Source organism: Sciurus vulgaris (genome assembly GCF_902686455.1).
Source record: "Sciurus vulgaris genome assembly, contig: HiC_scaffold_616_arrow_ctg1, whole genome shotgun sequence".
In the NCBI taxonomy this organism is placed as follows: Eukaryota; Metazoa; Chordata; class Mammalia; order Rodentia; family Sciuridae; genus Sciurus; species Sciurus vulgaris.
Window position 1 is genome coordinate 2,016,598 of NW_027632404.1, and position 5,358 is coordinate 2,021,955.

Sequence of the window (5,358 nt, forward strand, 5' to 3'; positions counted from 1 at the left end):
ATGGCACTACTTGGAGAAAGAATAGTTGTGATTAGGATTACACCAAATTGTGTCCCTTCCTTTTGTGCTTTCTTCAGGGAAGAGTATAATTTTTTTTGTGTGTTACTTGCATAGAAATTCACATTCAGAAGACAATTTTCCACTGGGTTTAAGCAATGAACAAACAAATCCATGAAATCCTGGATATTATTGCAAAGACATGGTACTTCACACATCGGCTTTTTATTATTCCTTTTTGTAGGGCGGCAGATTCCTTGGTCACACTGAACTTAATGTCATCCAATGGACTTCATGATTAAAATATTTTATTCAATGAGTGTAAGCATGCTTCATTTTTATAAGGCAGAAATTTTGAAAACATTTTAGAGATCTCGTATATCATAGAAATGATGTGATAGAATGCAACTATTTGTTTTGTTTCATAATACAATTTTTTTGAGAGAGGGCAATTTATAAACCTTCTTTATTTACTTATTGGTATGAGGGATTGAACTGATGTTTAGGGTTAACCATAAGTCACATACCCAAGTTTTTCTTGTTTTTCTTTTTCTGAGGTAGTGTCTTGCAAAATTGCCTAGACCTTAGCTAAGTTCTTGAGACTTGCTTTGAACTTGCAATCCTACTGTCTCAATATCCAATGCCTGGGTTAAACTGATTTTTATGAGTCAAATATTACATGTTAGTATTTATCCATTTAAAATTATAGTATAAGAAATGCCTACAATTAATTGACTTATGTGAAAAAAAATTATAATAAAGTGCAAATGGCATTATATGTTCACTGATGTCATATAAAAGAGTTCTAAGTCCTAGTGAAAAAATGTGATCCATAAAACTTGGACTTATATGGATATTTGACTTATATATTTCTAAACATTCTCTTGGACTTATCCTGGCAGACAAACCCAAAACTCTGAATGAGGGAATGGAGCAAATTGTGTCATTTTACTGGATCATTATTTGGAAAGATTGTCTTTTCCTAGTAGTGGTAGAAAATTTTCATTTTCCCAAATATCACATGTTGACACTCATACACTAAAGTTGAAAAAGCTGATCACACACAAGTTGAGAAAAGAACAGCTTACTAGATCTTTAAAAAATGTAACTCGATAGATTGTGGGTAAGATATATCAAAAAGGTTAAGATGGTAAATTAACTCAAATTTTATAGCACAATAGGGTGATTTGGCTATAATAATTACTTATACATTTCACATAATCAGAGTTTCCTGTTTTTTAACAAAAAAAGATAACAATTGACAAGATTGAAATTTTCCTGATTTGATCACTTTACACTATATACACATGTTGAATTACAATTCTGCATCCCAAAGTACAAATTGCAGGGAATTCAGTCACATCCAGTGTGGATGAGAAAAGGATTAATAGGCAGAAGATGATGCTGGCTATAAATCTATCAATTACCCATAAATATATAATCAATAAAAACTCAAGTGCTAATACCCTTTTCTATTGTGAGGGGGCATGATAGATCAGGCCAAACCAGATCTAGCCTCCAAAAACATGGAGTAGCCCACCTCTCCTTTATTTAAAGTCACAGGTAAAGGGGCCAAGACCATAAGGGACTGGCTTCTTCTGTGAGGAAATGGATGGAGTGGAGTTAGGAAAACCATTTGTTTGGAGAACTAGCACATCAATCAGAATGTAAGACACTCCAACTCACAGGCTCTTACTCCTTAGTCTACCTGCAACAATCTATCATGACTGCCAGTGCCTGCATGTCAGTCTTCTGTATCCCATGGCTCATCCAATTCTGATTCTGCTAGGTATGGATGACTCACCACACAAATAATAGATTTCAATTAAAGATAAAAATAACAAAAAATCAACACTTCAGTATTTTTTTTAACATCTCAAAAAAAGTTGAATTTATTATTTTACAAAAACATTATGTATGTCAAAGAGAATAATCAAGTTGTTTCATGGACTGGAAGGTGACTTATTAATTCCCTTTCATTTCCAAACCTCATCAAGCAGTCACTACATTTATGAGATAAGTCAGCCGAATGCTTGAAATCTAGATGAATTTTAAGATCTTCAATGTGTCCTGTTGAATATTCACAATATTGACATAAATAAATCCCTTCAGATAAATGTGAATTTAAATGCTTGCAATATTCTAGCATGCTTGAAAAGCCCTTCCCACAGTCATCACAAACATGAGGAAATATTTTAGTATGTTCAATAGCAACATGCCTGTTAACATTTGTATGAAGTCTACTCCGAAAACCACATACTTGACATACAAAGAAGTTCTTACATTTGTCAAAGGTAATTTTGCTTAAGAGGCTGTATTGTCCATGTTCTCCATTGTTATACTTATCGCTTAGTTCTATTAATTTACATGCATGCTCATTTACCACATGGTTATGCAAGTCTTCTGGATCATTCGTCTCATGTTCACAGAACTGACACAAGTACTGTTCATCACAGCTGTGCTCCTGGAAATGTAAGTAGAGTTCACTGCTTGAGGAGAACTGCATGTCACACTGCTCACACCAATACAAGTGATCGCTAAAGTTGGTGTCTGCAATGTGCTGGCTGAGGTTCTCAAAAATTACTGTCCTGTAATCGCAGTATTTACAGATGTAGGGATCCTCTTCATGTGGTTTGGCATGTTCGATGAGAAGCATGTTGGTAGAGAAGCTTTCCTTGCATACTCGACACACATTTGAATCAGTACATTTATGTTTTAGGATCATATGCTGTTTTAAATCAGAAAAATATTTACTATTGAATTCACAAAGTTCACATTTATAGAGGCCACTGCTATTAGCTCTCAGTAAAGGCCATTTCTGCTGGGCAGTCACATTCAAAACTTGGCTCTTGTCCAGAATTTTACAAAGTTTAGCTGGTGGTTCTTCATCAGTTTGGTCTTGGAGGCTATTGGAAGAATTGTTTTCTGTCTCTATGTCATAATCCTCCGAAATTGCATGCACTTCTACAGCAATGGGGACATCCTCAGCGGTGTGAACTTCTATAGGACTCTCCTCTTGAGTTTGTTGGTTGACTGATTCGGGTGAATCACACTCTTTATCACAAATTTCTACATCAGCAGATTTTTCTGTAGAAAAGGCAGTGTGGTCTATAATTCTAAGTACAGGACTGGGAACCAGATAGTTCTGATTTCTGTTTCTGGTCTTGATTCCATCTGCAAATTTTGGCAAGTCATTTGATGTCTCAATATCAGAATCATTATCTTTGTTGTCAAAATATTTTAAGTCTTGCTGTCTCATAGAGCAGACACTGTAACAATGATCAGAAAAAATCCCATTGAATCCATCTGCAATTCTACTTATTCCAGAGGAATCTGAATAACGAGAAGGATGTAAAGTCTTCCTTTTTCTTTTTTTAGGATACTCATTCATATCTTTTCAATTTGGTATAATTCTTAATATTGCAGTTAGGAAAAATGAATTATGACGTTTCCACAGATGGTAAGAAAAATACCTCAATTTTAGTGATGAAGTAACATACTCAGTGGAAGTCAAGTCAACTAAGAAATGGCAAAACCAGAGATGCAAATACATGTCTTCTGATTCCTGGACATTGAATAGGTAACTTTATGTGGGTACATCGTCGTGGCTAAGCACTGCCACCAGCAAGTTACATCTTGTTTCCAGTTCTTACTCAGCCAGCAAGTAGAAGAAGGGGAAGAGAGTCACCGTTTCCCCGGGGCCCGGTCTGGCCCAGGCACAGCTGAGGTGGCGAAGCGGGCGGAGGGGGCCCATGGTGGCAGGCGAAGCCGCTCAGGCCCTCGCGCTCCCGGGCGCTCTGCCGGGACTGGCCCTCTCCCTCCCGTGAGCCCTAAGCCCAGCCCGCCAGGCCTCAGGCCTAGGCTGCGCGGCCGCACTCACCGCCTTGTTCCGCGCCTGCGCAGCTCACCTGGGGGCCCACGGAGAGGGCCAACACTTCAGTATTTTAACTAAGTATCTACATCTCCTTAGATTTTCCCCCACGTTTATAACTATTTGACTTTTCTGGTTCCTGTTAATATCTTGACTTATAGATCTATATGTTCTAAAGAGTGAAAAAATGACTGTCTCCTATGGATAATTTTCTGACTGTTGTTTATCAATATATGGTTGGAAATTATTGAAAATACATACCTACTTTTTAAGACACTTGAATTAAAACACAAACATGCTTTGTATAGGAAACATTCCATTGGTAGATCGATGACAAATTTTCCATATCAAATTTATGTTTGGACCTCTGAACTGAAAAATTGTTTACATCATGCAGATGATGATTGGATTTCTTTTGGGGAACTATCTTTTAGACTTGGGTCAAAGTTTTGTTTTTAATTCAGGTTTTATTTTTACTGTGACTTTATTTACTACACTACATCTAGATGACTAAGTAGAAAACATGAGAGTATGTTTCTACTAATATTTGATTACTGGACTTGGTTCACTTAGTAGTTATTCTGGTGATGATAAAATCTTTTGCATAACTTGGATAGATACAATGTGTTTTCAAAAATTTCCTAAATTACCAGCAATGATCTGACAAGAGAGAGTGAGAAAATGTTCTAAAATTGTGGAAATTTAATGAGACAGTAACAGAGGTAGTCATTATTAAAATAACTAAGTGAAGTCTCCCAAATCAAATGTATGAGGAATGGCATAATGAAAATAATGGTCAATATATGTAGAGGTCATTATATGTCATAAACACTTTGACATTTACTACTTTATCTTCTTGCACACATAATATATATAGAATTAAGGAAAGATGTCTGATCATATTTTACAAATTAGTTGATCAATATATAGCACCACAAACTGCTCAAGGTCACACTTGGGCTCAAATGAAGATCACAGATGCAAATTCAAACAATGTGTTATAGAGTAAGTAATTCTTAAAGTTGGATTAGTTAATTTATGAAAGATATTAGTGCTTGTAATAAACAAGAATACAGATAGCAAAAGAATAATATACCCATGTATATTATTACTACATTGAGATTCACTTCTTGAGAGAACTGGAATTCTGTAGTATAATGCAATCTTCCTATTTGAATTCATCAAAAATTGAAGACATTTAATATGTACATGGGGCTTAAAGAAGAAAAAGGAGAAAGTCAAGTAAGATACTACCTCAGAAATCTTCAAGATTAGAGTATAACTGAGAACCACATTCAATAATAAATAGTAGTTCTGAATGGATTGGAAAGCTTATATACAATGGGAGCCCCACAATTGTTATATAATCCAGATATGATTGAGTAATAAAAGAAAAATGTCAGCTGGAAGATGTGAGAGAAATGTGAGTTCTGAGGTGAGAAAGAGGTGCGTTGAGGTGAATGCACACTTTCCTGATGGTAATAGTACAG

The 5,358-nt window shown here is 35.7% G+C and overlaps 1 protein-coding gene across 1 annotated transcript; it reads right to left on the reverse strand.

Moving 5' to 3' along the window:
* Nucleotides 1-1,902: 1,902 nt before the first annotated feature.
* LOC306652849 (zinc finger protein 639-like) lies at nucleotides 1,903-3,724 on the reverse strand. Its single transcript, XM_079125513.1, has one exon. The coding sequence runs from the start codon at nucleotides 3,386-3,388 to the stop codon at nucleotides 1,931-1,933; it is 1,458 nt and encodes a 485-aa protein (XP_078981639.1). The 5' UTR covers nucleotides 3,389-3,724; the 3' UTR covers nucleotides 1,903-1,930.
* Between the last annotated feature and the right edge of the window lie 1,634 nt (nucleotides 3,725-5,358).

Coding starts and splice junctions, on each gene's coding strand:
- LOC306652849 (XM_079125513.1), bottom strand. CDS start 3,388: ATGAATGAGTATCCTAAAAAAAGAAAAAGGAAGACTTTACATCCTTCT.